Raw genomic sequence first — 25485 nt, forward strand, 5'->3', positions numbered from 1 at the left:
CCTGCATATTTCACACAGCCCCTCAGCGTAGGAGACAACATCTCCAAGTATGATCATTCATGACAGCGTTTACACTTGGGTATGGTCTGTTGTCAGCACAGAGATGGAAGCAAATTTGAAGGGGTGGGGAGGGGTGTTCTCCCCTAACTCAGACTTGCTTAAGTTTTTTGCTTTGTCTGCAGTCTGGCGAGTCCAGGTCATCCTCCTAAAACAGGGCTGGGTACATAATTCCACCTCTTAAAGCCAACTGAAAGCCAAGTGGCAGATGGAGATATAAGCAGCAGATGGAGATGTAACATGCAGCCAAGAAGGCAAGCCAAGTAGTGGTCCTTCGCCCAAGCTCAAGGCTCACCTGCAATATGCTGAATGCCTTGAAGAGAGCAGGAACCGGTGAACAGCGACGAGCATCCACAAGAACAGTCAGACCCAAAGCCTGACATTCTGGTCTGCAAGGACAGAGTAAAAGAGGTCATGTTTGTCACCAGTGAAAATCAACAAGACTATGGAAACAGAACCCATAGTCATGACAGGGTGGAAAAAAAAAACCCAGTACCTTACGGCTCTATAAGGACAGGGAACTAACTAGACACCTTCTCCTAATCAAAATATATACATGGAAACCACCACCTGGATTGCTCAGTTTTTACCTTTGCTATTTCCACCTGAACTTCTCATTTCTCCAATTCCTATGACATCTCACTGACAGCAAGGTGCCAATACCCACTCTGCATAATCCACACAGGAAAACCAGCCCTTCCTGACTGCGTTCAGGGACAAGCCTGTCCTTAGCCACACTGCTTCACAAGAGCAGCCATTCTGGATCAGTCCCAACATCTGTCTTGCCCAGAATCAGATTTGAAGGGAGAAACATAAGAAACAAAGCATGAGCACCAGAAGCTCTCTCATGGGTTAAGCCTGCTCATTTTATCAATGGTTTAAAGGCTTCAAAACAAAACAAATTCCCTGGCAGAGTTAGCTTTACGTCTTATCAGTTGAATCATCTTTAAATTTCACTTTTAGATTTCACTTCCAAGCAAAACAGTCTCAGTAGAGCCTGAGATGGGCTGGGGCAAGAGTATCATAGTAAAAGGAGGAGTAGCTGCAGCAAAGTTCAGCCTGCAGACTCTAAAACCAATTGTCAGCCAGACATCAAGGCAGATTTTCTCAACCCTTGGCAGATCCTCCCTCCCTCTCAGCTTTGAGACCTGGCCCTAAAATATCATATCACGGAGCTGCTGCATGACTGCCCCATCACAGCTCCCAAATCCCATTTTCTGAGCTGATGAAGGATAGCAAGAATGGCTTGGATTCATGGCGATGCATGAAAACATTCAGTACATACCTAATTCTATCACACCATGTGCACAAGGCACATACAGAATAGCCAGAGTGCTTATTGAACATGAGCCAGTTCTCCCTAGCAGGAGATCTCCACCTGTACAATTTTGGGACTATCTGGACCTGGTTCCTAGGCAAACAGAGACAATCCGTTCCACTCACTGCCTCAGCTTACACAGACACACACAAAAGGCAAAGCAGACATGGCAGCAGCGTCCAGCCTGTCAGCCCAAGAGTGTCACAAACCTTGGGATGCTATGCAAGTACAGAAGGAGGCGTACAAGCTCAGTGGTGTTGCAGTGAGGGTTTAACCACGCTGTGTTTCTTGTTGTTATTATGGCCACTGCACGTCCTGATTTATCTCTGGTACCTGTAAAAAGAACGGGCGAAAAAAAGTCACACAAGTAAGTCAACAGAGCCTGGTTCCAGGTGTGTATGCCTCATATTGCCCTAGTACCACTTCATCACCTTTCTGGAAACACTCCACAGAACTCAGTATAGTGTATGTTGTAGATTGCAGTAGGCTATAAACACACTTCTGAAGTACCCAAATGCTGCCCCAGAGTGATGCAGTGGAGCTCTGCTTGTCTTTCTCTCATGGTAGTGTTAAATTTGGACTGCCCAAACACGCAGTCTTCATAAAATATGGCTGAAGTTGGCTAATGATAACCCAGACAGGTTTGCAGAATAACGTCTGCTACCTAATGAGACTGGGCATGCACACTGCAGGCTGAGCCTAGCACGTAACCAGACATCTCCTGGGAGCAAAGCCCTGGAGCAGGAGCCCAGAGCTCCTCCTCAGAGGCTGTAGAGCGGACAGCCCAGGAGCACCCTCTTGCCTGCCTACACCTCTGACAAGGGCAGAGTCTGTGCCAAGCTTTCATTAGTTTCAGAGCTTGCTCAGTGCCTAGGGAATAGATAAGGCACAGTATGGGCAACACGGCCGAGTTTGTGATACGTTGAGGAAGGAGAAAACCCTTTGCTTCAGTCAGCCAGGACAACAGTTCTCTGCCCCTCACTTTCCAAAAGCCCAAAGACACAGCTCATCACAGGAGCCAAGCCTGCTCTACGAGCTCCCAAAATTAACTGATAGTCTGGCTTTAGCCACAACATGCAAGAACTCTAAGAGAAGGACATAACAGTGCCATTTCTGGAATTAGGTGCAGCCTCCCCTCCAGATGCAAAGGAGAGGTGAAGAGCAGGAGGACACACCACTTCAGAGACCCAGAGCTGCCTCTGCCATTCAAAAACAGGCAGGGCCCCTGGAGTGAGCCTGCTCAAGCAACCACCGCTCCACGCTCACACACGTCACCAGGAAGGTGATTTGGAGAACAGTAGGGACTACACCTCTACCGTGTGAAAAGTAATTCACAAGAACAGGAGCCATTTCCCGACATACAAATTTATGAGAGCGAGGAATTAAAAAATCCCAAGCACAAACCCAGAGGCTTAGAGAAAGCTCTGTCTTTCTGTCTCTTCTGAACTTCATTGCTGCCACAGGAGATACTGTCCTGGACCACCTCTCTCCCCATCCCAGGGGCAAGCATGTGAGTTGACAGGTAAAACAGATACAGATGGACAGCCCCAAGCACAGAAAACTGCCCTGGTGTGATCTCAATCTGTCACTAGGACGTGACTTGAGCAAGGGCCACAGACACAGATGGGCATCATTTAGAAGCAGGGCTTTCTCCCTCCCAAGGACCAGACCTGTGACACAGGCTTTCTCCTGCTAACAGCAGGGACACAATCTTTCATCATCTGTGTGATTCAGGAGGGGTTTTATTACTCCTGAAATACTGTATTCAGGACACCATCAAAGAGCTGGAGAGAAACTAGGAAAAGTTTATTAATGTACCTTGTTTCATAAGCTAAGGGGATCATCAGAAAATTAAAAAAAGCAAAGCACTCAATTACTGGAAAAATGGCTGGATAACCAGGCTCAGTAAAAGCTTTCTTTCTCTGAAGCAACATCTTTTGTCCATCAAGTAGGCTGAGCATCACCAGAACTTGATCAAACCTTAAACCTCCATATATGAGCCTGGGAATTGCCTGAACATGTCAAAAAAAAAAAAAAAATCAACCGCAGCCAGCAGGCCTAGATCTCCAACAGTGGCATAACCAGATGATTCAAGAGCAGAAGGCAGAATTGAAACTCTTCTGAAAGGAAAATTTCTTCCTAACTCCATCAGCTACTAGTTTATTAATTAGCTCTCACTATTCATTATCAAAGTTATCCTTTCTAATGTAATTATTATATCATTACCAATGTCTAACATAAAGCATTGAACTGAGCAGTGAGTGCATTCCCTCAGGTGTGAGGATTGCCCACTGAAATCCAAAAGAAGGCATGTGAGAGAAGAGATGTCAGTCAAATCCGATGCTGTTTCTACAGAAAACGCGATTCCTCCCTTAGACGAAAACTCCCTTGGAAGTGGTATCAAACCCAAACCTTGTTTTCTTCAATGCATTTCAAGGGCACATCCCTTCATCCCACACTCAAATGCATTTGCCTCATTTAACAGTTGTATATTACAACAGGAACCTGTGACAAAGGAAACAACTAGAGCATTAGATCACATAGTCAGGCTTCTATGATAGCGTGGACTATGAGCTTCTCTTAAAGACCCTTCTCAAACCTTGTAACTTTTTGGCTGTTGTACACACCCTAAAATATCCAACCTGGTCAGCAGTTCCGAAGATTAGAAATCCTCCTCTGGAACTGGTTCTTAACAGTTTACCTACCATTGCAAATTTACACATTTAAATGCACCATAACTCTGCCTGGCACTTGGTTTCTCATTTCACCTTTTTCCACGAGACTGGAAAAGTCTTATTTCCCTTTCCTCCTTCCCTGCACAAGGTGTTTTCACCTCATTCTCAATCATCTTATGAGATAAACAACCTTCCAGTCTCTTGCCACAAGACATCCAATTCAGTTCCAAGAAAGGGCTGTCACCCTTTTCTGCACCACCTCTAATATTCACCATTTCCTTCTAGAACAGAGGTGTCAGAACAGCCCAAACTATTTGAGAGGCATCACCAACAGAGGTAAAATCACTTTCTCAATCTGACTAGTCATCCCCTCTGTTTTACATATCCGAGGTCAAAATTGGTCTTTCCAGCCCCAGCACCGAGTGGGAAATGACTGTGCTGTCTTTCTGCTCTCCTTCACAACTTCTCCACACTGCACAGGTCCACCTGACCTCTTCTCTGCTCCCTGGCCAATTTTCAGTTCCTTCGTGGCTCCTGAGCCGATTGAGCTATCTTCATGCCCCACACTGGACAACCCTCTCCCTGGCTGTGGAAGGAAGCAAGCCCACAGGCGCTGCCAACTGGCTGTTTCACACTGGAGAGGTAGATCTCGATTCCTCTGCTTTCCTTCATATTCGGTTAAACACAAAGACCTCTTGTGTGGGCCCTACACACCAAGTGATCCTGGCTACTCTGGCCAACAGCCTCAGCTTTGTTTAACACTCCGCTAATATTTGTCCCATGCAGAAGTTTTATCTGCAGCAATCTGATACTTGCTGCCATATGAGATGCAAACACTGAATAACATTTGACCTACAACTGATCTCGGCAGAACAATCCTGGGAAGTCCTCTCTCGATAACTAGTTTTGTCATCTGCTATTTAGCTATACTGTCATTCATCCCACACGTTGCTCATCCACACTTCATTGAGATACTCCTTTCAACACTATATGTCATGAAAACAAATGTTTTCTAAAAATCTATTATATCTAGGCAGCTACATTTAATCAACCCAACTTCTAATTACCACAAATAAAACTGGTTTTACCAGAGCACTGTCAAATAGCATCTTCTACACTCCTATCCTTTAATTATCTGCCAAGTGAATCAAGTTCCTATTGTTTCGACCAGGTCTGATGTCAGGCCCACCAGCCCATCATTAGCTGCACCCTCACTCTTCTCCTTTTGAACTACTGGTATGAGCCCAGAGATTTGGTATTTCTGACTCATACACGCTCGGTTAACATTTTGAGACTGCTGGGAGAAGTTAACATGACTTTCACGAGAGGGAAGTTCTACTTCCTGTCCTTCCCATCCAGAAACTTTGGAGGATTCAAGGAATGCTGCTTCTGGAGAGGTTTGGGGTGAAAGAGAGGGAACAGACACCAGTCTGCAGCACTGCAGAGGCTCATCTCCCTTGCCCTCCTACAAACCACTCTTCCCAGGCACATTCTGGCTCAGCTACTCACCAGGCAGACAGGCAACTCCGCTCCTGAGCACTTCTGGGTTCACATCCTTGACTATGGTAGGTGCAGACCGACCACCCCAGGCAGTCCCAGAAGCTGGGGATGTTGGGAGAGTAATAGCTATTGAGGTTTCCTCCAGGGCACTGACTTTACTCACTGGTTTCAACACATCTGTGCCAGTTGCTTCTTTTCTTGTCTCTACCTCTTCTGACATCATCCCTGTAAGACAAGCAGCAGTGAGAAGCTCAAGCAGAGCCCCACCTAAAAGGTCCCAGCTAAGTACCAGACTGAGCAGGGACATGCCCCCAGCCCCAGCTCTCCACAGCTTCTCCAGTCCTTGTGCCAGTAGCATTCATGTTCCAAAACCAGTGATAACATTAATACAACTTATTTATTATATATATATTATATATACAATTCTTAAAAAATAAAATAAAATAAAATAAAAAATTTATTGTGAAGTTTGCAAGTTACAAAAACTCAATTCAGATCAGGATTGCTGTAGTCCAAGTTGTTTTTAAAGGTAACATATCAAGCAGTACACGTCTGCTCACAGCCTGAAAGTCTGGCATGGTACAAGTCCCTGGCAAAGCTCCATCAGCTTGAGCAAGCTTCTGACAGGGACAGCTGCTCTATTAGAGCAGAATTGCTCCTCCAACACCACTTTCAGATTAGTTCCTGAAAATATGAAGTCAACTCGAGGCTGACAAATCAGCTGGAAATTAACCAAAGAGACCTTGTTCTGCTCGTCCAGACTTTTTTAATTAACAGTTAATGTGAAAGTTAGAAACCTATTTTAAAACCCTGAAGAACAGGACAATAACACCAATCATCTCTGCTTGAGAACTGGAGAAAATGCTTCCTTTGCCTGACACCTCAGCTCTGAAGTACAAGTTACCAGAATCAGTTAATTCCAAAATTTTATCTTAGCTACTACATGTAAACTAATGCTAGTTTTATCAAGTTTCAGGTTTCATGTAGAAGTAGCTGAAGAAAAAAAATATATATACCTACTGTGTAAGAAGTATTATTCCCCATTTCCCAACATTAGAAAACTTAGAAGCCAACAATACGTCTTCAACAATATGTCTTTAGCACCCTAAATACACAGCTAGGCTATCCCACTGTTTGGCAGAAAGACAAACTAAAGAAAACGCTACACTCTGCTGCAAATCCTGATACTTCAATATCTACCAACAAAAAAATCAACCCTTCTTTAGGAAAATAAAAGAGTGGAGTATTTATTTGCTTGCTGTGAAGTCTGATGTTTTAATTGCTATTTAAAATTGACTTCAACCATCCTACCTTCCTGCTGCATCAACAATGCTGACACTTGACTCAGTTTATTTACTAACAGATTCCAATACTTCATTAAAGAGTAGGACCAGGAACAAAGCAGTCCTTGAAGTGGCTTTCAATACAAGTTTTAGCAGTGAAGGAGATTTACAGGTTGAGGCTCAGCCCAAACTGCTTTCAAAATTGCTAAAGTGGGTGAGAAGAGCCCTGAGCAGCATGCCTCACTGTGTAAAATTATCTGACAGTGGGGGGAGACTAGGAGTGGCTCCAGAGCTCTGCACCATTGAGGGCAAGATGGAGCAGCTGCTCATTACTCTTTGGTAACACCCCTCTTGAGGGAGCATTCCTGGGACCCAGTTTGGCATTGGCTACATTTGGCCATGTAAGCTGCTGCGATGGCTTCAGGGCTCTGCGCAGTTCCGGGGCGCATCAGAGCTCAGTTCTGTTCCTGGTGCTACACCTCAGCCTCCACTTTCCAGTGATGCAAGAGGTCATTCACTTTGGACAACATGGCTAGATCTTCCTGAAGCAGCATTTTAGAGGGGCACAGATGTCCCATAGAAGGGGTATCTTGAAGATCACAGTCATCTAAGTCGTGCTCCAAAGGCTTCACATTAAGGGCTTTCTAGAAGAACATAAAATCATTTTCTCAAGGAGCTGTAAGGCCTGGCAATAAGTAGAACCACACACTTTGTAGTAAAGGAACATGCATTAAATGAAGAAAACCTGCAAAGAGGACCAAAAGGTGGCATTTAAAGAAGACAAGAAAGGGAACATCACTATAGTGAATGTACCATACCAGGCCAAGAGAAAGACATAAATGTACATGGCAGCCCTGCCTTGCATATCTCTTAGGAATGAGGCAGCAGCTCCTGAAAGCTAGTAGAGAGAAGCATTTTGCTCAGCCCACCAGACACAGACCTAGTACCAGGGCTTTTCAGCCTCAGTGAAACCTCGCTGGAGTTGTGCAACCTCCAGACGACGTACACCTTGCCCAAACAAACCTCTTCCCTAAGCTTCTCAGGCTTGGTTCAGATCAGCAGACCCCACTTCTCTCCAAAACAGGCCCAAGCACACTGTTTGTTATTTGTGATCTGGGGTGGAGGCACTTACTAAAGCGGAAATTCTACAATGCGGAGGATTACATCAAAAAGCAAAATGAGAACTGGGACATCTGAATTTGCCATGTTTGCAGGTTCCACCTTTCCCCAAGGTTAAGGAAGTGGTAGAGGAGGATTTGCTTGTGTGCATTTCAAAGAGACATTAGCATTTTTCCTGCAAACTGCCCCAGCACCAGTAACATCTATGCTAACATCACACAGTAACAGGGAGCGGGAATGAAACGCCCTGGCAGGTGCTGCTGAATACGCCCGAGTGTTGCTTTTCAGCCAGTTTCTTGAAAATTAAGATATTTTTCACCCCCAAAAGACAGGAATTCTTTCCAGAGCAACAAAGTTTAAAAATTCACTTAAAGTTAGTCAATAGGGAAAAACAGCAGTCACATTATTTGTGAATGGAACCAGTGTAAATTTTAAGCCACCGACACAAAAAGGTCACATTTGACTCGAAATCTTTCTACATTAGATCATATTTGTGCAGAACATAAGCTCACTGGGAGTATGAGGAAGTGGAGACAGTTAAGGGACAAGGAAAAATCTGCAGGCACCACAAACTCAGATGCCCCAGCTCTGAATGTGTATTTTGACAAAATCTACGATGTCTGCTGGAACAAGGAAGCTCCTCCACCTCACGCCGAGCAAATTTTGCATCTGCCTACTATTACTGAGGTGTGAACTGCAGATCTGAACTGACCCAGTAAAGCTCAAGCTTTGTTATTTATAGTTTAGATACCCACAGTTTGCAATCATAGTAGCAAAATGACCCCAATAAGACACAGTCACAGTGAATTTAACTCGCGTACAAACTGACTGGCTGGAAAAGTTAATTTGTAGGACATTTGCTTCACTTTGTAATTTTATCTTTGAATTATCTTATTATTATATCTCTGAGGGTTTAATGGGGCTAGATAAGGGGATGCCTTGTTTGGATCACAAAGCAATCGCATGTAAGTGAACGGATTAAGCTTATTATTGTTCCAATTATAGTGTTCAAGAATTAACAGATATTTGAACTGCCCTGTTTCTTAAAGAAGTTGGTTGGTTGATTGATTTGGGAGAGTTTCCTGATGACTTAGGTTGTTTCTTTTGCTTTACAAACTCTGAGATAACAGTTACGGATTTTTTTAACTGCAATGCCAAAGTTTATCATCATCAGAATTGGGCCACGAATGTCACTTATTTCAGCCAAATCCCCAGAAACGTTTAAATTATCTTTCATTTAAAAACCAAACTGCACACACACCCCAGAGGGGTCCATCATTGCTGAAATCCACAGCAACAGCCAAGACTCATCCTATGGAGCAGTGAGAACATCACACTTACCTCATACACAAGCTGAACCTGGCTAATTTTAGACAGAAGAGACAGGAACACTGAACAAGAAACCACTAGAGTCAGGAGGAAAGCGCTGCGCTCACCACAGCCTAGGGTTTCTGAGGTCCGGACCTGCACAAGCCAGCTTCAGTTTGGTCAAGAGAATGGATACCCACGGCATGGTTATTTGCTGGCATACATCCCCAAGAGCTACGGATTGACAAGTGTCCTTTTTTTTTTTTCTGTTCATGGTGCTAGATGCTCAGAGAGACACACACTTCAGAAACAGAAACTTTTGGGCTGATCCCTCCATTTCACAGGATGTTTGTCACTCCAAAACTATCAGAAATGCCTGGCAACCATGTGCCTCATTATGGAATTAAAATATTCCGATGTAGGTGTTAATTTCATTTTAATTGAGGGACACTTTAGGTCACACTAAGGCATCAGGTAAAATGTGACTTTTGGACACTTGAGAAAGCAGCTGCCTTTGCAGCCAGAGTGGTGCCGCAGCAGTGGCACAGGCTCTGACCCACACCATTTAGGACCAGTGTGAGCATTACGCTGGCAGCCCGTCCCAAGATGACCAGCTCCCAGTCTGTTCCTCCACAGGGTCAGACATGCTCTAGCAATGGGGGTCTGTACCTTTCAAGAGTCCTCCCTCTAATATTTCAAGCCAGGCAATTTTCCTAGACAGGGGTCTCAGGGAATGAGAGCTGTTAAACTGGAACGGCATGTTTCGCCCGCCCCCACCACACACAGGCTCCTCCTCAATCCGATCTGCATATCTTAGCTACAGTTCTCCAGACTCAGCAGAGCTAGGCAAAGCTAACATCGTGTCCACGCGGTTACACGCTGCCTGCCTACAGTCTGGTGCAAAAGGCAGAGAGACCTGGATTGCCTGTTCAATTCCTTCTGAAGGAGCACGGCTCCAGCACAGGAACCCAGGCATCAAGAAGTCTAGGCAATACCTGCTTGAACATATCGTTTCAGTGAAGTGAGATGCTTTGTTTCTCTGTGCTCTCCCACTCAAGTTAAACTCAAAACATAACCAAGCTGAGGAAAGCATGCCGGAGGGGAAGGGAGGGAATAAGAGGGGGGAAATCCCTCAACTCTGCAGTTTACTTCTTAAATCAGTTACCAGCACACACGTTTGTTGATCTTCAGGTCAAGTTACACAACTAGTATTTTACTGTGGCACCCACTGCTGCTTCCTCTTGCCACAACTATCTTCCTAAAGCAAATTTTCAACTATGAAAGACTTGTACAGTTAGACACTCTCTCCTCACGCATTCCTGTTGCATGCATCCATAATGTGCACACGACGAATGTAACAGGTGGAGGTCACCAGCAACCAGATTAACCGAAAATAAGTCTCTTACAAAGGAACTTTGTTCTGTACCGATGTAAATTTGCAAAGAACTATTAAACAAAAATGCCTACAATAAACCCACCTGTGAAGAGAAAACTAATTTCAAGCCACAACAATGACAATTTAATCACTTTCCTGTAGTTTCTGCTATTACCCCAAAGCCTCCCAGCAGAGGTATTTATCAGCAGTAGCTCATGAGGACTTTGCTTTCAATCCATGTTATCAGATACACACACAAACATCTAGCTGCTGTACCTTTAGGAGATGATGCCCCAGAAGATGCCTCTGGGCAGGAGTGCAGAGTGGTGGGTTCTGTATGCTCCTCAGCAGGTCCTGAGGACAGTGGTCCAACCTCCAGTTCCTCTTCAATGGATTCCAGTGTTTTTAAGGCTACGGTCTTTGACTTTTCCCCATAAGAAAAGCTTCCCTGGTTCTCCTCCTCTCCCTGCAAGTCCTGTACTACAACACACTCTGGGTTCAGCACAGAGTTCTCTTCACTTTTACAGCCCTGGTTTTCTGCCTGTCGTTGTGGTTCCTCACACCTCTCTCCAGACCTCTGGGTTCCAGATTGACTTGAGCCTTCTGCTTGTGCATCAAGGCCCATCAAAGAGTCACTGTTATTTAGTTGTTCTGCCACCTGATCACCTTCTGCTGACAGAGCTGTCTGAAGTAGTATGGCTTCTTCAGCTTTCTTACACTGACAGGCAGAGACCTCTTGCTCTTCATCATCTGACAAGAGTCCATCTGTAGGAGCTCTGACAAGACAAGGACTATGACTTGTCTGATTCTCACTTACAGTCAGTATTTGTTCAATCTCTTTGAGTTCTTCTGGGCTGCTCCTTCTTCCCAGCTCAAATTCATTTACTTCTCCTTGGTTCTGTTCTAAAGGATTTAACGGAGAACTAAAATTTGCTTCCTGATCACTGCAGCAAGCACCAACTGCTCCTACATCTGCCACGTTCCCTGAAGGAGAGGCTCTCTCCATACCTACATGTGAACTGTCAGGCATGATAAGCAATGTAGTGGCCTGGACTGGTGTAACACTTTCACTGATGCTCTGGCAAGAAACATCAGAACCTTCCTTCAGTGTGCAATATGGTCCCAAAGGCCCTAGGACAGACACAGGAGAGGCATCCATCTGTGTCACCTCATTTTCACCTTCAGTCAGTGGTTCTCCATGTACTCTCAGTGTCACCTCCTCTTTAGCAGCAAGAGCATCTAGAATTGTTTCTGGGCTCTGCTCTGATGTTTCAACACTAGGATTTCTGCTAGGACTATCACTTTCTCCTTCCATGTTTCCAGGAGCGCTAGGCATTTGTGCCTTGCCGTTGACACCATCTCCCGCACACACGTCGCTGTAGCTGCACAGTGCATATTGCCAATCGATTGAGTGTTCGGTGTGGGTCTTCTGCTCTGCAGATAAATCTTCTACACTGCAGGCAGGAGACTCAGCCACAGGAAAGCTATTCCCCATGTTTGCAGGACCACTTGATGTCAGCTGAACTTCTGGAGACAGTTTTCCATGTGCCATCATTTTGTTGCTTTCCAAAGGAATTACATTTTTTAGAACTTCTACAGAAGTCGTCCTCGGAGTGTCCATTTGACAGTGCTCCTTCTGCATAAGTGCTGACTGAATTAAGTTCTTGGAGTAAGTACTGTCTTGAATGACAATAAACTTGTGCTTGCCTTTAGATGCATTCACTCGTGTTCTGGGCTGAGTTAGATAATTTAAAGCTAGCGATTGGGTCAAAGAGCCTGTTTGAGGCCCAAAACGGGGCAGTGAAACTTCTGTCAGCTCAACGTACTCCCCTTCAAGGTCACTTTTCAAGTTCTGTTGAGGCACAGGACTTGTACAGGCACCATTGACAAGAGCTTCACTTAACTGCAGAGCTGTGCTGCTAATGACCAGGTTGTCTCGATTTGGACTTTGTTCCTGTAGATACTGAGATCCTAGGTCTGGTGAACTGCACTCAGCATTGTCCATAGGGAGGCACAAAACTGAGCGTTCCTCTGTTACTTCTGGAGAGATGATACTGTTTTCAATTATTTTTGGTTTATTTATAAATTCAGGATTAACCACTTTATCCCAGGGGACACGAAATATTTTATCATCAGTGGTTAGTAAACAATTTTCCAGTGCTATACCCATCCGCTCTCCATTGAAAGTACTCAACCATTCCAGAGTAAAAATAGAGGTATAGGAAACTTCTGGAATCACGACTTCCTCTACATTATGCTTGTCTTTTGCCAAACATTTCAATACAATTCGCGGAGACTTCTTCAGATAGGGGACCACCTGCAGGTAGAAGTCACCAGGCTTCAAGATTCGCCAGTCAATGGAAGCCAGCTGGACTACAATCTTCTTGTGAATACACAGGGGCCAGCCCTCATGGCGAAACAGCAAGCCACAGTACTGAACCTATGGAGAAAAGAGAAAGTGTTTTCAGCATGAGGAACAGATCTCAGCTCAAGCTTTTGGACAAGAGAGATCAATGCTTCTCTTTCACAGCTGTAGCAACAGAACAGTTGAATTTAGGGTCTTTGGTTATTAGTGTAGGGGAGTTTTCCAAACTAAGGCCTTCTCTTTAAAAAGCAGAAACAAGAAAAGCTACCAACACAAATCACCAGCATCTCAGAATCTGATTATGAGCCAATTAGCTGCCAAAAGTCTCAGCCCTGTTTTAAAGTTGGGTCAGCACAGGCAGGCAGAGGTCTAAGCCCAAGAACCCCAGCACAGGGAAATCAGTTCTCGCCTGCCAGTGTTCAAGCTGTGAGACGCTGTCTCCACCTCTTTCTGACTCATTAGGACCAACTCAATTGACTAAGGAAGTGAAAATTCAGACCATACAGCATCCCTAACCAAGTGCCATCAGAGAAACAGGCAGACAGTCGTCTGCTTACAACGCATGGACAAACCCCACTGTCCTCAACTGAAGACCATCCACAGCCTTAACAGATAAGGTGGCAAATAACACTCATTTCCAGAGCATCCGCAGCAAGCTCTAGGTTGTACCAGGTACACTTGATACCAACCTGCCAGAAGGAGGCTGTAGACATAGAAGCCTCATTGCACAGGATGCCGCCTGGCACCGCAAATTGTCTTTTCTCTGGTGAAGCAGTGTTGGGTCTTTAGACTGAGGTCTGCTGGAAGGGAGGTAATGAAAAGCTTTGCTAATGAGGAAAGGCATAATGAAAATACCAAGGCCTGTCTGAGGACTTGTTTTTATTCCCTAATGTGCTCTGCTGAAGTATGCAGCATGTTCCACCTAATTTTGGTTAAGCAGCAAAGGGTGGCTGCAACCTACCAGTAAACAAAAGGAGATACTGTGAAGACAAAGCAGGAGAAAGGAGGCAGCAATAAGGAAAGCATAGCAGAACCACAGAGAAAGAAGGCAGCAAGTGCCATCAGCAAGCTGCAAGGAACTACACTTAGCACACCAGGGATTTCCTCGTTCCCAAAACACAGCAGCACTCAGGAGAAGTCTCAGCTAAATCCCAACCAAGGAAAAGAACTGACGTTTCATGGGTGAACTGACGTTTCATGGGTGAACTGACTCGACTCAATTATTTACAGCTTTATCACAACATCAAAAAAAATAAAATAGTTGCTTTGAACTTGATTCTGTTTGGGTAAAATAAGATTTAAATTGAGCCATGACATAAGCCATCAGTTCCATGATTAATTTCACCTTTCTGTCACAACAAGGGTTTAGATAGGATTTTCCTGGTTTGGATGCAATACTTAAATTAGAAAGCTGTCATCTGGAAGCCCAAAGACTTTAGTATTGGCACCATTAGATTTCAGATATTTTATCTTGTTTCTCTTACATGGTCGCATGGAAGTCTTGACAGAGAAAGCAATTTATTAAAAAATGCTGTATTCTGCAGGCCAGACAGATGAAAGAAAAAAATACCTTGATTCAAATATTTTGCCATATAGCAGAGAAACCACAGAACTGGAAGGAACCTCCTGGTTCCTCACACACCTTGAAGCAACAAGTAATGGCATCAAGTAATTTCTTTCCCATGTTCAGCAAGCTCTACCTTCAGCCCAGCCAAGTTTCTTATCCTCACAACACCTGATGCAAAGATGCTCAGAGCCTTGAAAGCCCAAATCATCCTTCAGATTCAATAATTCCTCCTCCTCGACTCTGGAGCTTATTCTCGTGATGTGTTCCTGTTGCTTAAAACTATTAAGCCATGTCAGATCACCTTAGCACGTCTCCCTTGATCACCTGTTAGGCCTGCCTGAAGCACCTCCTTGGCTATGCCTTTTTTATTTTTTTTAAAAAGAACATTTATTTGTTCCACTTCTTCACCATGCAAAGCATCACAAAACACTGTGTGTATAATGGCACCAATGCTTCCCAACTGTGCTAGAAGCATCTCTGAAAGCTAAGATCACATTTGCCTTCCAGTCATGTCCCTACGGTAACACAATCACCTGCTAGTTTTTCTTTCCAAACTGATGAAGCCCAGTTCACAAGAGAAATTCTGCCTGTTACTTTGTGGAGGTACACACTTGCCCTCTGAGTCTACAGTCGCAAAAGCTTAAGTACAAAGTTTTGTGCAATACCTTTATCACCCTCCTCCTCCCCCTTTAGGTTATTGCTCATGTCTCCCAGGCTGGTTTCATCACGAATATCTGTCATATGCATACTCTCACTTTTTATGCCAAGGTCATGGATGAGAAGTTATATGTGTCCCATGACTCCTGCCTCCACCTCAGCTTTCACTGCAGCACAAACACCCTCCCTTTCACCAGTTTGTTACCCATCTTGCAATACTGGCATAAAACTCCATCCCTTTGACACAGTAATTAATTTTCCATATGACTCCATAATAAATCCTTTATGGAAGAGATTAGACAACAAAACTTTTCTCTCTAGAGAGAGCTGGTTTATGAAAAAGGCTAGTCTTACACTACCTGCCATGGAGCAAACCACGTGAAAAACGTTATCCAGTTTTTAATGGGTCAGTTAATTCAGTCCTTGCTCAGTGCATGTTGTTGTACGCTCAGCTGGTTCTCTGTATTTTGTTACTAGCCCTGACTTAACAGATTCAATAAAAATCCCTGTTATCAGACATTCAGCATTACGTGGTAACTTCTTCCATGTTCCAGGATGGAGTCCAGCCAGTCCCTTTTCTTCAATTCCATACCCATTTCAGTCATGGCAGTTCTATTTCTGTTCACTCAGTGCAACAGCCTTACTGTTGTACCTACATGCTTTATCACTACTAAACTGAACCTTACTTTAGTTTTCATTTGTTTGAAGGATCATGTTAATATTACCTTTATAGTCTAACCTTGAACTCAGAGCAGCCCCACCTCCCTTCACTTTCTCTTTCTATTAAGTTAAAAAGCCCTATAAAATAATGCACAGTTGCTTGTGCTTCCCTCAAAGGCATGGGGAGCTAAGCTTTGCCATCTTATGTTCTTATGCTTTCTGATCTCTAAGACATAGATCCCTCTACCAGCTAGTTCCTTTCCTTCACAGCACGGTTAAATTCTACAATCCAAGAGGTCCTCCTGCAGCACAGTTTGCAGACATTGCTGCTGGCTTCAGCAAGTCTCAGGCTGTACGTACTTCATGGTCTCTTCCATCAAGCTCAAGAATCGCACACCACCTCAGTCAATAGAGCCTGTATCTCCTACAGAAGTGCCCAAGCCAAGTATATTGTACAGAAGTTTTTAAAGAAAAACAATTTGCAGTTTTCCAAAAAAGAATTTACAATTGCACGCTGCACCACACCACATCAACCCTTCTTCTGCCACTAGAATATCTCCTAGTAGGTACATTAAGGCCATCTGTACTAAGGGCCTCTTAGGGTAAGAAGCAGACAAAAAAAGATCAGTTCCCAAATGATTATAAATAGTTTATATGACTGAAAAGTGAGAGACACAATCAGCAGTAGCACAAACATAAAGCTGAATTCCATCTGCACCTACCTAACACAGAGTTTCTGTTAAACATGGATGCAGAGTAACCTATTTGGGGGCCATTCATACACCAAGAAATCCAAAATCCAGTGTCACCACTCAGGTCACCTGTCTGCCTACTGACTGACAAGTGGAAGAAAACTCAGCATTAAAATCACCAAAACTAAAATGCAAAACGCATTGAAGCTCCTGAAAAACCCTACAAAGGCACAGTCTAAACTGCAGCAATAGCTAGAGTGCTGTCCAAGCAGGAATGTAAGTCCTTCAATAGCCTAAACATTTCAGTTTTAGATAGGACAAGGGGTAATGGCTTTAAACTGAAAGAGAGTACATTTAGTTTAGATGTGAGGAAGCTCTTCACTGTGAGGGTGGCGAGACACTGGCACAGGTTGTCCAGAGCAGCTGTGGCTGCCCCCTCCCTGGCAGTGTTCAAGGCCAGGCTGGATGGGGCTTGGAGCAACCTGGTCCAGCGGAAGGTGTCCCTGCCCATGGCAGGGGGTGGAACCAGATGATCTTTAAGGTCCCTTCCAACCCATACCATTTTATGTTTCTATGAGCTTTAGAAGTGGAGTATCCTCATGCTGGTCCTGCTCCAAAAAGCACCTTCAAAGGGAATATTACGTGAAGAGGCTTTTTTTGGTTGTTTTAACATTTCACTTTGAGGCTCAAGTATTTTCTCTTCTCGTGTCCAATCGCTACCAAGCCAAACCAGGCTCATCAGAGGAATGATAGGAACAGAGTCTATGCCCAGTGGTTGCACCCAGGAATAAAGCTACCTCTGAGGAAAGAGCTGGGCACCAATGTCAAAGATGTCCCAAAGGTTGTAGCTCCTAGAGCTATGGGGACAGCTGGGCTGGAGCAGACCAACAGCCTGTTAGGCTCGGGATGTCACCTGAAGGCCAGGGGCAAAACCTGGTTTCTTACCCTGTGCTAAGCAAAGACCCCTTGGCACATCCCTCCACGCAGCCCTCTCCACCCTCTGGGGAGCACATACCGGCTAGTGATTTTCATACACTCAGCTGAAGCCCATGAACTTGTCTAATACTTTATGAAGCCACTTACACTTTTGCCACTGCAGAGGCTGGCAAAAGATCTAGTGCTCTCAAGATTTCCTACAGTAGTCATTCAGACAGGAGTTACTTCTTTTCTCTTTACTGTGTTTAGGAAAAGCTCACATGGACCTGCCGAACTACAAACTGAGGAGGAAACATTGTTTTTGTTTAGATTCTCTAAAAAGCAGACAAATCTTAAAGAACAAGTAACAACAAAGAGTCCTGTGATTTCAGACAGTGAAGACAAAAGAAGGGGCACACAGTGGAGGTTGGGGGGAAGGGGAGGAGTCCACAACAAACGAAGGAAATAGCTTTCAGCAATAAAAATTCAAACAAGCACACTGCTGAATAAAATATGGAATAGCCTGGGCCCACCTCTAAAGACAGTATGAGGTACCTAGAGCTTGCCTTGATCTCCCTGTATTGCTACTCTGAAAGTACAAAACCGTGAGTCAGGGACAGAAAGGGCCAAAAGTAAGGAGGAAAGGCTCAAGGCATCCAGCTGAGCTCTGAGAGGCCTGTGCCTGCACTCTGCCTCTTGCTGCCCACTCTCTCAGTCATTTTACACCTCAGCAAAAGCCCCCGACACCTAATGCTGAGCCCTGGGCAGCCCTTACTGGAGGTGGCTGACCCACCACCCCTGCACCTTGTGGCTACTGGGCAGGCCAGGGGGTGCCAGACAAGCACAGAGCCCTCCCCCATTCCTGGGCCTGTGACAGAAGGGTGGCTCCAAGCACAGCTCCTGCCCCTGCACCACCTGCCCAAACAGTGCTGCATGTGTAGGACAGCCCCACCATCCTGGTTTCCCCCTGCAACAGGACACCTCAGTCACCACCAGCCCCCCTGTCTCCATGTCACCGGGCCCATGCTCAGGGCGGAGGGGCCGCCAGCACCATGAGCTCCTCCAGGGCCCACCACCCTCACACATCTCCCACCTCAGGGACCCCTGGGGCCCACCGCCCTCTTCCCTCAGGGACCCCCGCGGCCCTCCAGGGCCCACTGCCCTCCTGCCTCAGGGCCCACCACCTCACCACCTCCTGCTCCCACAGCCCCCAGCTCAGCCAAGGCCACCATGCCCATCAAGGCAGCCCTACACTCCTATTGGCCGCTGCAGTCTCAGCTGTCCTCTCATTGGCTGCCAGGCAGCACAAGGCCCTCCCTGCCACCACACCCCTGTCCCACAGGGGCCTGGGCCCCGAGGGCAGCCATGGCCTGTGGTGGTTGTGTGGCCTTGGCAGCCCCTGCCCAGCCACCCAGGGAGGGACAGCCCCCTCACCGGCACCCTTCCAACAGGCCACCCTGTTACTGCCCCGAACACCTCCACCCTGTGGGAAGGGCAGCACTGTGGGCCCAGCTCCCCGCAAGCCATGGGGGGCAGAGAGAGGGCCATGCCGAGCAGCGGGCTCTTCTCACAAGCCAGGCTGCTTTCCTTCCCTCCCCTCCACCACCTCATCTGCCCAGGGCACTGCCGGGTGCCTGGAAGCTGCCAAGAGCTTAGGGAGTGCAGAAATTCCTACCTTGCCTCCTTTGGTGAGGGAGGCAGTTTGGGGAAAGCCATGAAATGTCTTGCAAAAATTACTAGTTCATACAAACGAAAAGCCTTTGTTTCTCTAAAGGGGAAAAACACACTATGCACCATCAAATTAGAAACTGCAGCTAGATAATACCAATGGAATAATTCCTATTTGAGTGTTCAGGGTGAGAGAGAGCAGTTCCCCAGAATCCTTATGCACAACCTCGGATCTTCCTGGGCTCATAAACACATGGCTGGCACCAAGCTGGGGGCTGGTGACAAACACAGCACCAAAACACTTTGCAAGGTGACCAGCTCCCAGGGGTTGCTACGTGGATCCAACATATGTGATGGGTGCTTCCCCACAGCGTTTCACCTCCTTGAGACAAATAAGTGACTATTTCAGCTTCTGTGTAATATTTTTCTTCCTCTCAGAAGTCCCTTGCCCTCCACCATGAGGACTTCTATCGAAAGCCTGGCCACATACACCCTCTAGGTTCAGAGACAAAAAGGCTAGAATGAACCCTAGGTTTAGGTTGTCGGGGTTTTTTTCCATCTTGCAAACTTTGAGCCAAGTTTGTGATGGAGGTATTTGACTCATCGTTTCTAACATTTTAGACTCCCAGCAGTAAAGCACGTTAATCTTGGACTCGTTCTGGCAGTAAATGTAACATGACTCCTCGGGGCTACTGAGCCTTGCGACCGTTCCAGCAACCATCAAAAAGGAGCTGGAGTTCTGGGAAAAACACCGACTGGCAGCATTTTGCCCTGCATGCCCTCCTGGCAGCGGTGGGAGCCCAACAGCTTCATCCGCAGGGCCAGGGAACCACTGGGGTTAGAAGCCACCCAAATCAGCCATATCCAGCAAACGCTTTGCTAAACCTCTTCCTCTGAATCTCTTAAGACTTCTGTTCGGTGTTCCCGGTTATGAAAGGCAAGGGCACTGCTCCACATCTGATCTCTGCACAGTTAAGCTTCAGTAACAGTTTCTCAACTGTTTCCTAATTGTCTGCCTACCCTCCCCCACCTAGGCTGCCGTACTCATGCAAGCACTTTTTGCCAGCCGTTTTACATACAAAAGCAAAAAGAAAGTTCTCCAAGAAAGCCTTTGCAGGCCTTAGAGAGCATGATGTACTCACACAGGCATCCTGCTGAATGCACTGCAGAATGTGCTTGGCTGGAATCAGGAAGTCTATGAGGTAGCGTAGTCCATCCCCACGGTACGTCTTCTCCACCACATCAAAAACTTGGCACAGAACAGTGGCTGCGGTAGCCTCAAATGGAGGGTAGAGTGCTGATAACGTACTCTGAATGCAACCGTCCAGCGACTCCGAGTCCTGCCAAGAGAGAAAGCGTTAATGGTACCACGGCACAACACAACCCGGTGCCCTGACAAGCCCTACACCCAGGGATGCAGCCATCTCCGAATGCAGGAGGAGAGAAGATCAAAGGAGAAAACTGCTGTCCTTTCTAGCTTCTTTTGTCACTGGCGATTCCAGGTAAACCCAAAAAAAAAAGCTCTCCCAAAACAAGAGTGGAGCACTTGCGGAGCGCTGTGCACAGCAGCGAGATTTCCTAGCTTTTGCTTACGCAGCAAGTCTTTCTCCTGACTGCGCTGGGTGGGGCTGCTATTAAACCATTACCGCAGCACGTGAGTGCATGCGAGCAAGAGAGTATCATGGGGTGGATAGATTGGTGGGCCCCGTGTTTCGGATATCCGGGGCTGGAGATGCCAGCCAGCACTTGGGTACATTAAAGCCCAGTGTTATGCTCCTCAGGGGACTAAGGGGAGTCACAGGGGCAACAGCTGGGCTGAAGCTCCTCAACCTGCTATGAAGTCCCAGTGCAGGATAAGCTTCTGGAGCTGTTTGGTACTGGAGAAAGCCGCTCACCAGTGTGATTCCCCATTAATCAAAGTTGTTCACCTTGCATGAAAGGCTCACTCCAAGAGCCAGGAATTTTCTGCAGTGAGAGATGCCTCACAACAGGATCCGCAGACTGCATGTGAACAGGGTGGCCTTTGGTGCCTGAGCACACACATCGATACGTAGGATGCCTATTTCCTGCCCAGGGAACAGGGGTGATGGCTTCCCTACTTCCACCGTCATTTGGGAGAGCCTGCCAGCCAGAGCCTGACATGATGTCAGGACCAATCCCAGTGCTAGAAACCAAATTCTGATCTATCACATGTGTGTAAATCAAGAAAGCTTGCCAAAAAATAATAATGAAAAAAAAAACTGTACGCATCTGGAGAGAGGATCAGGATCTCTTCTTTCCTTTCTATTTTAGAGGGGACCCCTCTGGCTAACTTACAGCCAGTGGGAGTGAGTTTTGCTGCAAAATCAAATGGAAGTTTACTCAGGTGTCTGGCCAGACCCTCATGTGATCTAAATCCACCTCCCTTCACTAGAGAAGAGAAAAGCATTTCAGCCGCCGGCCCAGAAGCCCTACAGTCTCCTGCAGAACAGGAACAGCTGCATGGACATGCCTGAAAACATACCTCAGTCCCATAAACAAAGCAGTGCCACAACAGCTTACACTGCCACCAGGGAACAGTAGGATGAAGGGATCAGGAGGAAGCAAAACGTTCCACTTCTTCCACTCCAAGGGAGTGCATGTTCATCAGTCCAGATACCTCCACAGGCTTGGGAAAACACAATAGTCTCAGAGAAAGCCTGAGCCAACCTGCAGCCAGAGCAGAGATGATGCTCCTTGCGAAAGCCTTCCCATCTCTCGCAGCTCGACCATCTTTAAATTGCTCTTTTAGAGGGTTGGGTGTTTTAAGCACAATATAAACTCCCTGCTCTGTTGTAAAGCCTTCTTGTAGGACAGCCTGCGGGACTGCACAGGCGAGATGAGGACGCCTAGGCAATGCCTCCACAATCCCTGCCTGCACCAAGCTGGCAGAACGCAGGTGACAGGCAAACCACATTCTGCCTGTGGCACAGCACTGCTTTATTCCTTTTTCTGCTGTTTCTCCCAATGTCAGCAACAAGCAAGGCTAAATGGCAGCAGGCTTCCTGAAGTGTTTGCAACTCTTCTGAGAGACCAGCTGCCTCCTGCAATACCCTCCAAGGTCAATGCAACCAGATAAACAGAGGTTAATGCGCTATTTTTAATTTTCTTAACCCAAGGACTCAAAAAGCAGGAGGCCTGTGTGCATACTTCCAAGTACTGAATGCTAGGACTGAGCATTTAACCCTATTCCTAAATGGGAGGAGAAGGCTGTTTTAAACTTTTTTTCCACTCAGAAAAGAACAATATAAACCCCCAACTTTTATTCCATTAATTGAAATGGAAAGCCGGGAAGTACCCAAGCACTACTTTCTCTGTAGGAACAGGTCTTCAGAGAAAATCTTTTACTAGAGATCACGGAGGTCAAGAGAAGACTGCCGAGAGCTGACAGCCTGCAGCTCTCTGCACAGTCCATATCAAGACCACCCCCACGCAGGGTATAAGGGCAGGACTCAGCAGAGTCCAGTAAATATAAGAGAAAGCAGACCAATAGAAACGGTGGGATGAGTTGTAGTGACCCAAAATTACGGCCTAAATAAGAAGTCTTCCCTTTACATGGTATCCTGGGCCTGCTAAAAAAGGTGTGGAGGGGGCTGGTAGGGTAGGGAAGTGGGTACCAAACCACAAAGCCTCTCATGACTGGACATAATAATATTGCTAAATACTGATATAACACACTGAACATTACACATCGTTCCTCTCCCACGCTCTTGGAAAGTGTCAGAGAGAGGCGAAGCACAGCCAGCTGAAGGCGAGCGGAGCTCTGGTAACCTCTGTTGACACCAACCTGTCCCAGCAAGCGTCTGTGGCCTTGTCAGATAAAACTGGCCTTGACACAGGTGCTCTCCCACCCGGCACCAGCCACCACAGAAAGCCCAGACAAGTGCTTGGTAGCATTTGACAACAATTTCCCCTCTGACACTCCACAGGTTCAAAACCTCAGCCAGAACCAGATGGGGGGAGGTTCTGTGCTGTCTTCTGCCCCATACCTCTTCCCCTGCTTGAGCAGAATTCTTTCAGATATCAATGCCCTCCTCCAGTGAAATAGGTTAAGTTCACTGTTGCAAACAAAACAAAAGTCAAAATATTTGCATGAGTCGGTGCATCACTTTAAGGTTCTCACCATTCCTGCTGCCTTAGCAAAGCCTTCACAAGACAATTATTAACATTGGCACCAAATCAAAAATCCTTTATATGGTTAAAATAAATCAAGTCATATATTATCCTTCCTTTAGTAAAACACAGAATAACCATAGCCTGTAGCCATTGCAGAGTTCAGTGCTAACAGTGCACTCCTTAGCAGAAAGGCTTTATCTCTCTCTGGCTAGACTATACCACAAAGCCATGACAGCTGTGCAGGCTTTGAAGGGACAGAGAGAAGGTTTCAACCCCTACCATTTGGTAGAAAGAGGAGAAGTTTTCATCAATCTCTGCTAATTCCACATGAAAAGCCCCAAATAGGGAGCAAATTCCCACATTCCATCCTGCTGCATGTGATTGTTGCAACAGCATCCTTGGGCAGGTACAGAATAAGGATGGATGCAGCCTCCATGTGCTGCAGGTGAACACACAGGCAATGGTGCTTTTCAGTGTTTCCACCCACCCAGGGCGGTCTCCTGGGGACAGGTCCTGCCCAGGTGGAGGGTGAAACACAGCAGAGCCTCAGAAGTTACCTTGAAACACAGAGGATGAAACATGGCAGAGCTCGGAGCCTGCAACAGCAGCAGATTCACCTCCGATCATGGACTCATTGAACCAACTCACAATCCTAGGGATGGGGCTGCTTATCTGTACTAATTAACTTTGAGAAGTGGAGAGTGCGGAGTGGCCTGCGGAAAGGGCCTCAGCAAGGGCTGCAAGAGGCCGCGTGGTCCTGTTTAATGTCAGAGCGCGGTCAGCCAGCCTCACAAATCTAGCGTGCAGGTGTGCCTGCTGCCACACGTGTGGAGAAGCCATGGTTTGGAGGCACAGGGAACTCATACAGACCAGTTTGAGACAGCACGAGAAGGGGACAGCATTCTGTGCTCCAGAGGCTGATGAACTTGAAGTCTAGAGCCCATCCTAGCTACAAACCACATCCCTCATCTCAAGCAGGCAAGGCAACCCCCAGCAGGAGTGAGGAGAAACCTCTGCAACCCAGGATAAGGGGACAGCGCCTGGAGAGGAGAACAACCTAAACCAACAAGGATCCAAGGAGAGGGCGCTCCTGGCCCAGTAGGCTTCCACTTCAGCCAGCCCACAGCAGCCCCCAAGAGCTGGCAGAGCCCAGCATAGGAGCCTCCTGGAGCAAGCAGCCACCTCCAGGGAATGCAAGTCTCAGGCTTCCCTGCCTCTACCAGTATTGCCACATCCTCCTTATGCAAAAGGTCCTGGACACTTGCTCCTTTTCAGCCACCCAGCACAAAGGCAAACAGGATTGTTTTCCAACCAAGCCAGAGAGCATCTCCCCAAGCAAAATGTGTCTTGGGACTCAAATGCTTCTTTGTCAACAGCACAGGAGGGCCTATGAACTTCAGCTCACTGCCACCACTCTGCCACACGCTCACCACACCTCCCAAAAGAGAAACATGCTTTTAAAATAACTCCTCTGTAAATCAAGGTGCTAAATAAAGCCCAGGTTAAGGTCATGTTCGGCCATACCGGCTTTCACTGCTCCTCAGCTGGGAGCCGGCTGCCGGTGCAGGAGCTGGAGCACAGCGAGGGAACAGGAAAGCAACACATGGGGACAGATGGGATGGGCTCCGTGGGCAGAGCGGTGTGATGGGAACAACCTAGCATAGTCCTGCCCGGAAGGGCAGGGGAGCAGGGAGAGCCCAGGAAGGCTTCATAGCTGGCAGAGGGCTTCAGTCTGAACAGGGGCAGAAATGAGCAGGGTGAGACAGGCTGCCCTCCCTCCCCTGCATATAACAGGAGCCACAGATGCTGTGAAATCAATAGAGCAATAAAGGCTATCATGGCAAAGCTCTGCTGCTCGGCCCCAAGAGACCCTCACCCCATCACAACCTGCAGCAAGAACCAGGAGTCAGGGAGAGATGAGGTTACAAGTGCCTGGGCAGAAGCCTCAAGCCAAGACTTCCAAGCAGGCAGCAGAAAGAGGAGCCCAGGATCAGTTACAGCCCTGCTCAAGGGACACATCTACCTCTCCTGGTGCAAGCAGCCGCTGCAGGATGGGAGAGGAGCCTGCCAAGAGGCATCTGGAGTAACCAGGAGCTTCTTGGGCTTTCCTAGGTGCATCGATTGAATTTTTTGCAGGCACAGAGAACGCTACACAGCAGCTCCAGACACCAGGCTACATTTCTTTCTGACTC

At 46.7% G+C, this 25485-nt stretch overlaps 1 protein-coding gene across 1 annotated transcript in view; it reads right to left on the reverse strand.

Moving 5' to 3' along the window:
- Positions 1-25485, reverse strand: part of PLEKHG4 (pleckstrin homology and RhoGEF domain containing G4) — a 93163-nt gene that overhangs the window by 50173 nt on the left and 17505 nt on the right. The window contains exons 2-6 of the mRNA XM_086469286.1: positions 20302-20499; positions 10912-13075; positions 5560-5775; positions 1585-1708; positions 353-446 (exon numbers count right to left, since the gene is read on the reverse strand). Of these exons, the coding sequence (XP_086325412.1) occupies positions 353-446; positions 1585-1708; positions 5560-5775; positions 10912-13075; positions 20302-20499 (2796 nt within the window). The remainder of the gene's footprint in view (positions 1-352; positions 447-1584; positions 1709-5559; positions 5776-10911; positions 13076-20301; positions 20500-25485) is intronic.

This window comes from Leptosomus discolor, chromosome 8, assembly GCF_034619465.1.
Source record: "Leptosomus discolor isolate bLepDis1 chromosome 8, bLepDis1.hap2, whole genome shotgun sequence".
NCBI classification, from domain to species: domain Eukaryota; kingdom Metazoa; phylum Chordata; class Aves; order Leptosomiformes; family Leptosomidae; genus Leptosomus; species Leptosomus discolor.